Genomic DNA, 14,551 nt, shown 5'->3' on the forward strand with positions numbered 1-14,551 from the left:
CCAACCATGTACCGTTATCTTATCGGAATAAAGTGAAGGAAAATGGCATTGCAAATCTTTCAAGATGTGTTCTTTTTGATGTTTTAATGCAACAGTTCATTAATTGCCATAAAAACTTGACACAGTCATCAACTCAAAATTATGTAGGCTATTTGCTAACAGTATAGGACTTTTGCTGCATACTTAATGAAGCTTTGGACATCCTAAAATACAAGTCTTGAGCAGACATTTTTCCACTGGTTGTAGAGTGCACAGTATAAAAATATTGTGCAAAGATTTGTTTGGCTGAACTTTTTCTCCATTTTTGGATTTTCTAAGGAAATAGTAACAATTTGAGGAATATCCATCCCAGAATTCTTGTGCCTGTTTTGCTGATGGTCTTTAGCATTTATGCTGTTTTTGTAGAACTCTGTAGGCTTTCATAAGCAAACATGATTCATATTGATGCTTGTTTTTAGTTGAATAATACCATCATTTCTACTTCAGTATATAAATCTTCACGGAAACAAAGTTAATTGATCTACATAGTAACTTGCAGTTTAAAATCAAGGTTAGCTTGGTAAAGAGCAAACTGTCTCATAAAATACACAATTGAAATTAGGGTACTGATAAACCAATCATACACATATGGTGGCAATTGTGTTGGCTTGGCTCTGCATATCCTTAGAGATATCATGCTTCTGTATCATTGACTCTGCCATTCAAAACTGAATTAATTGGATGTGTTTTGTTTTACTATTCTTTGTGCATTCAATTTGTGGTATGTAATCAGGCTGATACCTTTTTTGTAATGGAACCATGTGTGGAGAATAGCTTCTGCAAGATGAATTGAAGTGTTCAAAGCAGTGCTGGTTTAAGTTGTGTTAAGTCTTTTTGAAACACATTTGTAAAATGTATTGATATGACAACTATATTGCTTCTTACAAGGTCTTTTAAGAAAAGTAACTTTTTTGTAATGATGAATGAAGCTTGTATTTTTACTGACTTCAAACAGTGTCCTGCAGGTGCAAGCTTTTATGATCCAGTTAGCGATTAATGTGCCTTTTGTCGACAGGAAACTCACACGGCCACCAAAGAGTGCCATGTTTATTGTGCCCTTTTGTTTTCCTTTTGTTTGTTTCAGGAAATTGATAATTGCAGGGTTCTGATTATTTCCTGTTTATGTTCCTGCTGACACGAGCAATCTATGTACCAAGGTAGGGGTGGTATTTCTAAAACCTACTTGGCCTAAAATGCTTGCTCCAAACTTAGTCGAACTCTCTTTAGTACTTAACTGTAGGTGAAGTCTGACTAGATCCAAGAATGATTCAATAATGAAATCTGGATTTCTTAAGTCATGCGTGCACATTAAAAAGTTAAGGGAGAAGAACCTTCACACAGGAGTGACAGTTTTATTGATAGAAGTTGAAACAGATTTATAGCTTTATGGTGCAAATAGAATAATAGTGCAGTCTGTGTGAAAACCAAAGTCTCTGCTTTTTCCTCCTTTCTTTTGTCCACTCCCTCCCTGAACAACTAAGCCCCTCAGGCTGCAGAGACCGATTGACTGACTTTTTTTTTGATGACTTTATTGTGTCCATGTTTTTAAAAATATATAATTTATCTTATTTGGATAATATTTCCTTCTGTCTAACATTTTAATGTTGCATTACAAAATTCAGCAGGAAATATTTTCAGTGGGTTAACAATTTCTAATGAGCTGTGTTTATTGTGAAGAAATTTCAGCCCTTGAGCTTAATGCAGTTGGGTAAGAGAGAACTTATTGTAGTGACAGTTTGGAGTTTGGTTCCATAGTTTTGAGATTTGTTCATTGAAATATATTCTAAATGCCTGCACTTTTCTATTTCAAGTAGGTTAGCTCTGTTGGTTCACTGTTGCACCAGGTCAAATGCAAGTTAGATTTCTGCCCAATTTTTCTTCGAACAGAGAAAATTCCACATGGCAGGCACTGCCTGTCTAGTTCTGTGTGTCTGTTGCCAACTTCCTCTGAGATGAGGAATATTATCCCTGCACAACGGTTACACACCTAGTGATTTGGTTTGGAGAAGTATTGGCAAAGACCTACAAATAGGTTCCCCACCTCTTTCCCCTCACTGTGTGGCTGGAGAGATTCAAACCATCATGTAAACGTGGATGAGTACTATTGGCAGAAAATTGCATGATTCAGCAACTTTATTTGAGGTTATTTTTTATATGGAGCACATGTACATTTTTAGAATCTTAATTTTTGGCTGTTACACTGGTTTGTCATAATTTGTAAGTTTGTGTAGATTTTCAAGCGTGGTCATTGTTTTTCTTTCATTTATTGAGCTGACAGCTTTGGAACTTCCAGGGTTGATTTTCAACATAAAATCGTACGGTTAAACTTCCCACTTTGGTTGGAAAGTGGGTAATAGCATATCAAAGTCAGTGGGCAGGAAAATAGGACAGGGTATATAATGAACTGCCAATCTACTATAGTCTTGTTTCACATCCCCACTGATATTGGAAGTTTTGTCCATAGGAATAACAACATAGTGTTGACTTATTGTGTCTGCCAGTGCTTACTCTTGACTAGAACTATCCACTTAGATCATTCTTCTCACCCTTTCCCAATACTATTTTGTATTTTCTTCAAATACATGTTTAATCCCTTTGAAGTTATATAGTCTTGGCTTTAATAGCTCAGTGTTTTAAAGCAATTCATAATCTAATAAACTCTCTGTGGAAAATATCTTGCTGATTTTCCCCCTTCGTTCTTTTATTTAATCCTGAATATTTACCACCTTGTTACCATTACTTTAACTGGCAGAAATGATTTTTCACTATGAACCTGCTTACAACCTTTAATCTTTGCTGTTCCCAGGCCATTCCTTGGTTCTTCAGTTACTTTCATTTCAGATATTCTGGTGATTCTCAGCTGTACCTTTTTTCCATGACTCTTAACATCCTTGCTATAAGGGTGTCCAGCATTAAATGCAATACTTGATCTATGACCTAGACAATTACTAAGTTTAATTTTCATTTCACTGCTTTTTATATTCAATGTCCTATTCATGGTGAATCCTAATTACCTTTTCTATCTCTACTCTCATCTCTTAAAGATGGCAACTGAGAATCCTAGAGTTTTCTCGTCTTTTTCTGAGTATCTTCCCATTTTCTGTTGCACTGATTTACTGCTCTAATTCTAGAACTTTTCTAATGGTACTTGAAAGTATTGCATTTAAATAAAGCTTCATTATGGCTTCATTGTCTCATATGGCTCTCGGAATAAATTCCTTTTTGCAATGCGTAATTTATTTGGGGACTATGGCCACAAGTTTGAGCAGTTAGTTGAGGGACATATTGGCGAAGATACTGGGAGAACTGAATGCTCCTTTTCTATTTGTACTATTGGAAATCTTGTCCAACTTCTATCTCCTAAAAAGTATGTTTCAAAGCTAGTCACTGTGTTTTCTTGCATGCTTTAAGCCATCTTTTCTTTTCCCCCTAATTTGCAACGTTAGTGAATTTTAAATTATTGTACATGAACTATATTGAGTTTCTCAAAATGTCAGCAATTTATATTTTCAGTGCGAGATTGGATAGATCAGCTTGGTTTTTTTTTTGCAAGGAAAGGATTATTAGAAGCTTATTTAAGTAATTTGCTTTTAGAACCTGAGATTCCTTTCAATTGTGTGTTTTCAGTAAGTGCCTATTTCCAAGATAAAAGTTGGCAATATTATTTGACCTTAGAGAAATCTTTTGCGTTACAAGATACAAAACCATTGGAATATATACTCCATGATCTACTTCCTCCTCTTCATTTTCTCAGATACATTTCAAGAGCAAAGTTTAAAAAGCAGTGTTTGAAACTGAAAGTTACCAAAATTCCAATTTATCACAGTCTGTACAAAAAAAAACTGGTCTTTTATGTCATCCTCCCAGAAACGTTATATGCTCACCTTTTTGTTCTGCTGGTAGCACTTGTACATTTACATGTTGATGTTGATTTGAGTACCATATCAGATCCTGTTACCAAATAATCTGTTCATGGTCACGTTGAGACTCCTACTTTGGGAAATATGTTTTTTGTTTATGCCTGTTAAAATATTAAAGTTCCATTTCACTTTCCTTTAATGTACTGATTTTGATATTTTAGGTGCTAACTTTTGTGCATTACCTATTGTTTTCACTCCTGCAATGTAGGAGTAAACATTCTTCGGGAGCTACGTTGTGGATAAAGCTGTTATTCATATTTAAAGTAAAATATAATTAATCATGGATGGTTGAGCTTTATAACACTTAAAGATTATGTACAATTCATAGATGTTTAAAAATATCATTGAGACATGCAAGACTTACAAGCAGTTTGGCTCACCAGATCTGTTCCTTCCCAGAATACAAATAATCCACCCATTTTGAGACGAGGCTCAAGGTTCTTTTGAAGTAAAGTTCTACATAAACGACTTCTTCTAGTTGTTTCAATTATTATTGAACAAAACTCAAATTCCTTTTATCTTCATGTTTCCTCCTATTCTATTCTGTCCTGTCAATAATGGACATTTCTTCCTGTTGTTTCCCACCCTCTCCCAACAATGCCGCTTCTTCCCGCCCCCGCCAAGTAGCAACATAGGAAATTATTGTTTCCCTATTGCTTCCTGTTTCTAGCCATATATTTCTCTATTTTGTTTCCCCTGAAAGGAGGTAATTGTTTTAATCTAAGCAGCTTTACTGGCGCCTATTCCATATAGCTTCTACTTTATGATGGGGGGAAATAGATTCTTTCTAACCACATATTTTGTGGTTTGTTAATTTTTATTTTGCATCCTGTAAAACATATAGTTCTAAGAAAGCTATTTGACCGGAGAAGCGAGGGCAGAGTTACTGGTCAAAATTGTTCTTGTTCTGGTGGTTGCAATTTAGCATGGAACCCAAAGTCCCATCATTCTCATTGTTCTCCTCTGTACTCTTGCCAAAATACCAAGGAATTTCTTAAATGGGGTAGGAAATATTACACACTCTGTTCCAAATATAATCGCATGAATTGTCTATTTAAGATTAAAGTAACTATTTTCAACTTGAACACAGCAAGATTACTGCATTACTATCTTAGATTCTTATTTTTGAATTATCATGTTACATTTTTATAGTGTTTAGAAGTATTGCGTGATAAATATATTAATAGCTATATTAATATTGCTAATACAATTGAAATAATGCTTTATTGGTATTTAAATGAAAAAATAAAAAAGCAAGACAGAACTATCTTAAATGTTTTTTCAAGAAATGAGAACCAGAAAGAGAGATATGCGTGTTGGGTTCTGTTCTTGAGTTCCTTAGTGATGACTGGCTAGCCAGAGCATGTGTTAGAAGATTGTGATTTATTGAAGATGCTTGACCATGTGTTTACTGTCAGCCAGACACCCAGACAGACAAACAGCCTGTAAATTGCATTAAAAAGACATCAAAGCACATCTCGTTCTCCCAGAAGTCCATAGACTTAACAATGGTTTACCACCCTAGTTGGTCCTTTAGGTTTCACAATGGTCAGATATTGGTAATGGTCTAACTTTAGCAGCATTGTGATTTGCAGTAGCTTTTGATCACCAAGTGTACAGTCCATCCTTAATGTCAAAACCTGTCTGATTATAAAATTGAGGATCTTTCAACTGCGTTAGAGAGAACACATTGGCTTTTACAGGTGTGGCATAAATGAGGTTGTTTTCCTTCTCTTCCCCCCCCCCCGGATTGTTTTCCTTTAGAATTAATTTCTAGCAAAGTTTGTCGGCTGCTGATCACAACCTAATCCGTATAAGTACACTAATTAGTACTGAAGAACTGCTGAAGAAATAAAGGAACTTGGACTAGTATTTAAATATTTTTATATATCTGGCTAGATTTTCTTGTGTGTATATTATGGAGCATGACATTACATAGGTTGCTGGAATTTCTTTTTTTTTTTCCTTAATATTTTTGGACCTGTGGAAACAGATGGCAGCAGTAATCTGCTGAGACCCTGCACATTAAAGACTTTGTAAAGTGGATATGATGAAGATGATGCCATGGTTTCCTTTTGAATCAGCAGGAGGGTATTAAGAAAATGAGCGCCTTGGAAAGCTATAAATCTTCCAGTGGGCCTGTGCATAAATGAGTAGATCTCGATGCAAATCTCATTAGTTTGTCTGGGACCAGAAAATGAGTAAAACAGGAAGAAGACATAGTTTCCGCTGTCAAGGGTCTATCCTAACATTTGTTTATTTTTTGGGGGAGGGAGGGAAACGAGTCCTCCTTTGTTGCAGGACGCCTTCACGCTAATTTTGGTCCATGAACTATCCATTCGGTGATTAGTAACCACAGGGTAAGTGGTCAAATGCCCCAAGTGAATGATGCCATAAATACCACAGTCTTTGGGATAACAGATTGTAAAACTGTCAAACGCATTTAGTGCTGAAGATTGCCTCTGCATTCTAGAGGTGTCAAAGCCAGCAGAATGGTAATCCTTTTTTACATCGAGAGCCAACAGGACACTAAACTACTACTGAACAAGAGTGCCTGTTGAATTCATAGCAGGCAAAATCTTTTTGCTATAAGCTTGGTGCTAAATTGCTTTCACTAATTTAAGATCTAAGATATTTAATGTATAATCCAAAAGAATCGTTATTTCACGATGTCTACATCACTTTAAAGAATTAGAGTTGTTGCATCCAGGGGTTCAGATTTTCATTGTTCATTTATCCGAATCCCAAATTGAATTATTGTTTTGCAATCATTGGGTCCTTAACACTAATTGATAAAGGGAATTTAATTTCATTGAGAGGGAAATAATAAACATAAATGAGAGATCTAGATTTTTCATTCCCATTTTATCAGTGATTTGTCCAAAATGACTCCATCTTGGAAGTTTAGTCCATGATTTGCTAACTGCCACCAAAATAGTTGCTTGTTTATTCCCTCTCCAACAAGAAGTTTACTTTGGGCTTGCCTTACTGGATTCAAATTGGTTATTTTCTGCATAAAATTTACTTAATACCAGTATTATCTCAATTTATACTAATCGCTACCAAATAAGTGCATTTTTGCTGTGGATAGGCAGTAACTGCTCAGAGCGGAATTTTACGGCCCCTCCTGCCAATGGGATTTTCTGGTCCCACTGAAGTCAGTGGACCTTTGGCCCGCCGCATTTTTTGACCCCGCCCTGCCGCAACGGGGCTGTAAAATTCTGCCCCAGGTGGGTTTGACAGAAGATAGGTGCTCAGGTTTAGAATTTTTTTTTTATAGAGAATGACTTGTGATAGTTACTGGATGACTTTAAGATGAAGTACATTTTTAATTGACTACCTTAACTTGATGCCTTAACTTTATTCCACTACCCCTATACACACCCTTAATGAGTTTCTATAATTTACCATATATACAGTAGAATCCATATAGCTATACCATAAGCAGTTTTCAATTCCCAAACACTACATTTTGTTATAGTAAGAGTTATGATTTATTTAATGTATAATCCAAAAGAACCATTATTTTGAGGTCTACATCACTTAAAGAATTAGAGTTGTTGCTTCCAGGGGTTCAGATTTTCATTGCTGTTCATTATCTGAATCCCAAATAGGATTATTGTTTTGTAATCATTGAGTGTTTTCTATATAATCCAACGCATCAGATTTTTTTGTTACTGCTGGTAATTAGTATATCTGAAGTTGCCTAGAATGAATTCAATTCCAAGTTAAGGTTCAGCAAAGCTTTCACTTGTCTATCAGCCTGGTCATTCCCAGTAATGCAAAATCACTTCAGGTTCAAGAAGTACAGGCTGTATGTCTTCTTTTAGACAGTCCCTCAGGATCAAGAATGACTTGTTTCCTCTCCGATTTGATGGGTTCTGAAATGGCTGATAAGTTCAGTGCGTGATCTACAGACTCTGTCTCATGGGGCAGGTGGTGCTTGAAGGGTTGGGTAGATAGGTGGCTTTGGAGGTTTGTGCACTCCCTCCAATGCCTCAAGTTCCTCTGTATGTTCCCGATGAAGTATCTCAATGTATTTCATGCCTTTCCAAATCGATCTCCATTTTGGTTGGTCATGAGCTAGGGGGGTCTCATGAGTTGGCTGGTATGTTTGACCTCTTTTTCAGGAACGGTTTGAGAACATCCCTAAATTGTTTCTGCTGTCTTCCTGGGAGTCCTCTTCTGTGCTTGAGGTCAGAATAGAGCAGTTGCTTTGGGTTTCAGATATCAGGCATATGAATGACATGTCCCACCCAGCAGAGCTGGTTTTGAGTCATTAGTGCCTCACTGGATTTGAGGCACTAATGACTCAAACTGGTTGCTTGTTTGCTTCAAGTTGGCTTGGGTGAAGACTCTGCTGTTGGACCACATTTCTGATCACCAAATTTGGAGGATCTTGCAAGTGCCCTACTATACATGTGTATTTGGAGCAAAACTACCCATCAAAACATCTGGCTTGAGTACATCAAGCTCTACCAAGACTTGCTGTCTTCTCTGTAAATCACTCAATGGTTCTAAGGTCTTCCTGGAGCCAAAATTGCTTTTGGCTTCCTTATGTTAAAACCAACTGTTGTCTTGAGGTCTTCTGCCTGCCTGTTTCGTTCCCATCGAGTTCATAATTTTGTGGCCATGACCTAGACAGCTTTGAGCTACTCAACTATTTTCAGCTCAACAACAACTTATATTGTAGCTTTTAATACTAAAGAACACCCCAAGGTTCTTCAGAGACATTATACAACAAAACGTGACTGAGCTACATAAAGAAATATTAGGACAGATGACCAAAAGATTGGTCAAAGAGGTAGGTTTTAAGGAGTATCTCAAAGTAGGAAAAAGTGGTGGATGAGGGTTTTGTCTGCAAGTGAGCTGAGGCAGGAGCGAAAGGGATGATTTTAGAAAGGTGAAAATGGGAACTCTTAGTGATGATGCAGGTACGTGGTTGAAAGTTCATTTCTGGGTCATGTGACACCAAAGTTGTGAACAGTTTAGTTCAGTCTCAAATATTTGACAGGGCAAGTAATACTGTCAGTGATGATGGAGTGGAGTTTGTGGTGGTAACCACAGGCAATGTGTTCAGTCTTCCCAATGTTTAATTGAAGGAAATTTCTGCTCATCCAGCTAGCGGATGTCAGATAACCAGTCTGACAAATTAGAAACAGCAGGAATGAGTTAGAGTTAGGTGTCATCAGCATTGGTGTGGAAACCGGAGTGTTTTCGAATGATGTCGCTGAAGGGCAGTATGCATATGAGAAATAAGAGGGGTGCAAGGATGGTTCCTTGGTGGGTGCCAGAGGTAACTGCAGGACTGGGAAGAGAAGATATTGCCAGTTCTCTGGCTGTGGCTATGATAGATGTATAAGAATGAACTAAACAGGTTGTGGCCCCACCCAGCTGGACTGTGGATGAGGAGGATGGTGTGATTAACTGTGTCAAAGGCTGCAGACAAGTCCAGAAGGACAGGTAGGGAAAGTCTATCTTTGTCATAGTCACATAGGATGTCATTTGTGACCTTTTGATAAGAACCATTTCCACACTCTTGGAGGAGTTGATCTAGATTGGAGGAATTCAAACATGGAGTTCCACAAAAGATGGGCATGAACTTGGGAGGTGACAAAACGTTAAAGGACTTGGGATTGGGAAGGGAATTTGGAAATGGGGCCAAGGGTTGGTCTTTGACCTTCTTCCACACAGCCCTCTGGCTGCCAGGCCACCTTCTACCCTTGCCATGAATTCCATTAGTCTAGTTTCATTCCCATCTTCTCTGAACCCATTTTGCCCATGAGACTGAGCAACTGCTTGCTTGACTTCCATTCCTACTAAATTACTTATTACTGAACTTCTCTTTCTAACCTCAGTGCTAGCTGATTGTTAGAAGTGGTACCTTCCCAACAGGCACTGCCATCATCAACTCTTTAAACTTAACATCTGTTTTTCTGCCCTTGCACATGTCTACCATTCCAATCTTCCTTTCCATCAAGTCCTTAAATGTGTTATCGCCTCCCAAATCCGCACCCATTGTTCTCACTGCACCAAAATGGCCCACACCAAAATGGCCCTAACTGAAGTCATATGGACATTTTTTTGACTATAACCGTGATGCCCTGCAAACTTCAACATAGACCACCAAATCGTCCTCTAATATATTGTTTACATCAGGGGGTTGATGATCTGACCTGTTTGTTAGGGCAATTCCAGTATAATGACTTTTCTTCCTGTCCCCACACCATTAACACAAGTTTCCAAGGGTCAGTCAGTAGTCCTCTTTTTGCCATCACTACAACATCGTGTAAGGACATGGGGCAACTTCTGTATATATGCTAATGACACCCATTTTCACCTATTTCACTACCTCTATATTCTAAAATCACCTGTCCAGTCTTGGACGAACTGCAGTTTCCTTCAGTTAAACATTGGGAAGACTGGAGATATTGTTCTCTGCCTCTGCCACAAACTTTTCACCCTTGCCACCAATTCTGTCCTCCTCCTGAACCACTATCAGGCTGTTTCAGACTTCTTATCCTGTTCAATCAGCAGCTAAGGGTGGAATTTTACAGCCCCTCCTGCCAGTGGGATCTTCTGGTCAATAGACTTTTGAACGGCTTGCTGCATTTTCCAGCCCCGCCTGTAAAATTCCATCCTAAGGTTTTGAATTCATCACAAAGCTGCATTCTTCCACCATTAACATTGGCTGTCTCTGCCCTTGCCTCAGCCATCTCTGCTGAATTCCTCATCAATGCATTTGTCCACCTCCAGACTCACTTATTCCAGTGCCCTCTTGGTCAGCCGCTCGTCTGAAACACATGTCCTACAATTAAAAATTTGCTTCCTTCCCATTGTTGTTCCATTATTGACCGTGCCTGCAGCCATTTTGATCCCTTGCTCAAGAAATCCCTCTTTAAACACCATACCTCTTCATCACTCTCTCCTCCCTTTAAGATCATCTTCTTTAAAACTGATCCCAGACCAATTTTCTGTCACTCCTTCTATGCATTAAAGACACTAAAAATGCAAGCTATTGCAAAAAATTGTGGGGGCAGAAAGAAGTTGAGTGACACATTATGGGAACAAAGAAGTTAGATGAACAAGAGATGTGGCAAAAACAGGAAGAAAAATGTTGGAACGATTTTTAAAAATGTAAGATTGTGTCAGAAGAGAAACTTGTTTACCAACAGAGGAAAAATTAGCTGGCTCAGGATGCAGGGATATTTGGGCAAACAGTCTAGAAGAAAAGTGTAATAAGGAGACCACTGGAGAAAGCAGAGGAAAGGAACATTCAGAAAATATGGAGATACACACAATGGTAATGCAGAAATAAGGCTACAAGAATGCTGAAATCTGTGGACATGGACAGATGAACATAGACCAAAATGTGGGCATGTTAACTGGCATGTAAAGATCAAGATTCTTGAAGAAAAGCACATTTCTTGATGGAAGAAAACAGTATGGGCATGAGAGCTCAGAGCAATACAGTTTAGGCACAAATATCAGGTGAACAAAGGACTTGGTGAGATCAATGCCATGAGAGTTTGTGCATTCCATCTTGATAATCTTAGTCCTGATTTCTCAAACACTGGATGCATTTTACTGAGGGTTTTTTCATATTTTGTATTTCGGCTGCTCTGCCTATTTGAGTAATGTGCAGACTAAGTAAAAATGATTTGGCATTTTCCAAGGCTTCAGTGGCTAACAAGTAGTGTTTTCTTGTGATGCCTTTACCTTATGATATGACCAGTTGAAATTACATAATAAATGGTCTATGGAGTCTAATTATGCAAATTAAAGGAAAATTCTGGTCTCTGTGGTTGTGGCCAGTTCTGGGCCATATAACTTTTCTAAAGCAAGCATATTTCCAAAAATTCACTCTTTGCTCTGACTGTCAAAGTGACCTGAGTCACTTGGAATTATGTGCAATTGAAAGGTTGCTATCATTTTGTATGGTCCCTACGTTTAGTGTTTTGGTTATGAGCAGTTAAAATTAAGGGAGTTAATGTTTGTTTCAATATGTTTCATCTCCTTTCTTCTGTCTGTTTTCCCTGCCCCCTCCTTTACCTAGCAGTCCTTATTACCCCATAGACTTAGCTGAATTGTTCCCGGGGTGGGTGGATGTATTGTGGGGGTGAAGCAATTACAGGTTATAAATCACTCTCCTCATTAGAACGGTACAATTGCTTGATTTATGAGCAGAAGCAACTGTTAAGATCATCAAAGATGTCTGCATGTAAGTGGTTTTGGTTCATGGCTTTGCTTTAAATGCCATAAATGTCACTGTTTTAACGTGACTCAGTTATCCCAGCAGAATGATTTGCCACCCCACAGAACAGAGTTTGTTTAATAGTCCAGTTTTCATGGTGGTATTTTTGTTACTGACCTAGTAACAGTGAACTGCCAGAATTACCTGAAGCCACGTATAAAAACAAAATGTCTGTGGGACCAAATTGACTGGCACAGCGACAAAGGTCAGGAAACTGCTTTCAGTGAAGGTCAGGGGAAACACAAGTGTTGTCCTAGGATGTGATGCACTTAAGTCTGAGAATTCTTGACTTTCTTTTTCAGAAGGTTTTTTATTCCCAAGTTCCCTTTATGTATTCAATTTGTTTTGTTACAGTATTATTATAACCATTATTTTTAAATGGGTTACTTTTAAAGGCTAATATCAATTTCAACTAAATTTTACCATCTCCCAGTAATTCTGAATGCCAGAGGACTCCAGAAGGATCCTCCTGCACTATGGCAATTAAGTTCATTCATTGGGAATCAATTGCCTGCAGTGTTTGGTCATTGATTTTGGTCATGATACCTATAATTGGTCAAGCAAAAGACCAATGTAGAACCAGAAGTGCATAAACTCCAGCATAGACCTGTTGAACCAAATGACCTATTTCTGTTGTGTCAATGCAATGCAATTATGTAATATTATGTTAGGCGACCTGCATACCCCCATTAACACACATATATATTGAGTGACCAAAGTGGTTTAAGGGCTGTGATCTTATTTTAGGGATTCCAGCAACGATTTTTGACTGTTGGAGTGAAATCTTCACTAAAACTAAATGGGGGGGAAAAAAAGTAAATTATGAAATAAAGATGAGACAAATGCTGGGAGTACATAAAAATGAAGAGACTGGTTAATATTTGGAGTAGACACAACTGTCTGTACCTGAAATATTAGTCATCTTTACAGTATCCCTGGATATAAAAATATTAATATCTATCAAATCACGATTTTGATTCTATTTAGACTGTACCTATTATTTCTCAGTCCTGGAGCTTAATGATTTGCAGCCTCATGTTTTAAATTGAGGGGAAGAGCTTTGAATTCTGTTTTGTAAACATTTTGAAATAAGGAACCTGTATACTAATGTATAAGCTGATATTTCCAGCAGGCAAATATGCTTTTAGAATAGCTTTCTTGGTAATTATTTTGATTAAATTTTTAGACAGCAACTGCAACAATATTAACTGTTTGTTTGTCTTGCTTTTTATTTTGTTCAAGTCTCAACAGCCAAGTCCTGCTGGCTCCAGTTCCAGTTCAAATTCCAGTTCAAGCTTTACTCCATCTCAGAACAATAGACAAGGTAAAGGTTTGAAATATTATCAATTTATGTATCTTCTGTGCCTTGTGATGTCATTTCTGTTAGCCCTGCAGGGATAAAAACTTAATTTTCTCAAAGTTTTCCTCTCTGTCCTCTAAGGTGAGAAGTCAGTCTTGTAGTTCATCTCTTTATCTGCCACCAGGGCTTCAGTGCCTTTGTAGAACTGAACACTCTGGTCCAGGTGTGAGCTGGGTACAATACTTAACACTTAGCAATATAGCATTTCATCTGTCATTGTTCTGCCACTTCCATATTTTGTTTAATTCATTTTATATTTTTCCTGATTTGATTGTCAAAGAAGCAGTAGTGTCATTAACACGTCTCTGGAGCATGCCACTTAATCCTCTTCCCCCCCAGGTTTTCCCCCCTTAATGGTTATTGCTTTAAATCAAACTGTTAGGATATTGTGAAGAACTTTGAATATGTTGTACAAGTTGAGGCATGGCCTGAATATCAATTTGCCTTTTTGCACTTAAAGATGTCCAGCAGGAATAGTTAATTGTGTAACTCTTCACTTCTCCTAGGATCACTTTTTTTTCCATTACAGAAGAGATTAAAACAAGCACCTCTTTCACTCCGTACTCTTATCTTTCCTGAGCACTGTATTGATCTGTTATATTCCTTACCATTCACTGTGGTCTACTGTATTTTTGTACCATTTTGTTCCTATTACCACAACAGTCTCTGTTTCAGTTATCTTACTTTAATGCTTCTCTGTGCCTTTAATGTCCTTGGTAGGCTCTGAAGTGTTTCACGCCAGATTATGGATTTGCCTGTTTTTTGTCTACTCATCTCTAGTCTCCTTGTTCCTCTACAGTATTTGTACCTGTCAGTTAGATGTCTTGTACTTTTTGATCTATCTCTTCTGGATTTAGCTTCTCACCTCTTTCCCTTTGCCACCAATGCACTTCCCCCCGCAAACCCTCAAGCCTATCAAGTTTAAATCATTCTCAACCACAGTATTCCTCATGAATGAATGTTTTGCTTAGATGCAAG

General features: G+C 37.8%; 1 protein-coding gene across 4 annotated transcripts in view; it reads left to right on the top strand.

Moving 5' to 3' along the window:
• mllt3 (MLLT3 super elongation complex subunit) overlaps positions 1-14,551 on the top strand; it is a 157,809-nt gene that overhangs the window by 99,479 nt on the left and 43,779 nt on the right. For all 4 annotated transcript variants that reach the window (XM_041187007.1, XM_041187005.1, XM_041187006.1 and 1 more), the window contains exon 6: positions 13,456-13,537. In XM_041187007.1, coding sequence (XP_041042941.1) covers positions 13,456-13,537 — 82 coding nt within the window. The remainder of the gene's footprint in view (positions 1-13,455; positions 13,538-14,551) is intronic.

Source organism: Carcharodon carcharias, chromosome 4 (genome assembly GCF_017639515.1).
Source record: "Carcharodon carcharias isolate sCarCar2 chromosome 4, sCarCar2.pri, whole genome shotgun sequence".
NCBI lineage: Eukaryota > Metazoa > Chordata > Chondrichthyes > Lamniformes > Lamnidae > Carcharodon > Carcharodon carcharias.